We start from the raw sequence: 690 nt of genomic DNA, 5'->3' as shown, positions 1-690 counted from the left end.
GGAAAAAAATGAATGTGTTTGACGGTTGCTGTATTTGAAAATACCATTTTTTAACTACTTAATATCACAAATTATTGTCTTTTATACCTGGATATACTGATACAATTTTTGAATCTACAGATTTATGATGGTGTTAGCATCCAACACCCCTGAAGTACTTGATTTTGCTGTTGTTGATCGTGTTCATGAACCTGTAGAATTCCCTCTGCCAACTCTAGTAGAGAGGGAGCGCTTAGTCAGGCTTTATTTTGAAAAGTATATCCTAAAGCCAGCAGCAGAAGGCAAAAGGTCAGTTTGATTCAATATTAGTTGTTCATATTAAGTAGGGATCTCCACTAAATATTTTTGTTGCTAGAATACAGATGCTTTAGATGAGAAAAGGTAGTAAAAGTTTTATTAATTGAAGTGCTTTTATCTTTTGAATGTTGATATATTTAGTTAAAATTCACTAATAAGTTATTTGATTTGCAGGAGACTGAAGGTGGCACAATTTGATTATAGTGCAGCATGTACAAAAGTGGCTGAACTTACTGAAGGGATGTCAGGACGTGAGATCACAAACTTAGCTTTAGATTGGCAGATGACTACATATGCTTCAAGGGATGGTGTGTTTTCTGAGGAAATTATGCTAAAGAGAGCCCAGGCAGCAGTCCAGCATAAGAAACACAAGGTAAGAGGCACTTCATAATA

At 35.2% G+C, this 690-nt stretch overlaps 1 protein-coding gene across 1 annotated transcript in view; it reads left to right on the top strand.

Annotated features, from left to right (window-relative positions):
• Window positions 1-690, top strand: part of LOC119587019 (ATPase family AAA domain-containing protein 3-A-like) — a gene marked incomplete at its 5' end in the record, with an annotated part of 5,031 nt that overhangs the window by 3,571 nt on the left and 770 nt on the right. The window contains 2 exon segments of the mRNA XM_037935766.1: window positions 121-288; window positions 472-670. Coding sequence (XP_037791694.1) covers window positions 121-288; window positions 472-670 — 367 coding nt within the window.

The sequence above is a fragment of the Penaeus monodon genome, chromosome 22 (genome assembly GCF_015228065.2).
Source record: "Penaeus monodon isolate SGIC_2016 chromosome 22, NSTDA_Pmon_1, whole genome shotgun sequence".
In the NCBI taxonomy this organism is placed as follows: domain Eukaryota; kingdom Metazoa; phylum Arthropoda; class Malacostraca; order Decapoda; family Penaeidae; genus Penaeus; species Penaeus monodon.
This window is presented reverse-complemented; position numbering and strand designations above follow the sequence as displayed.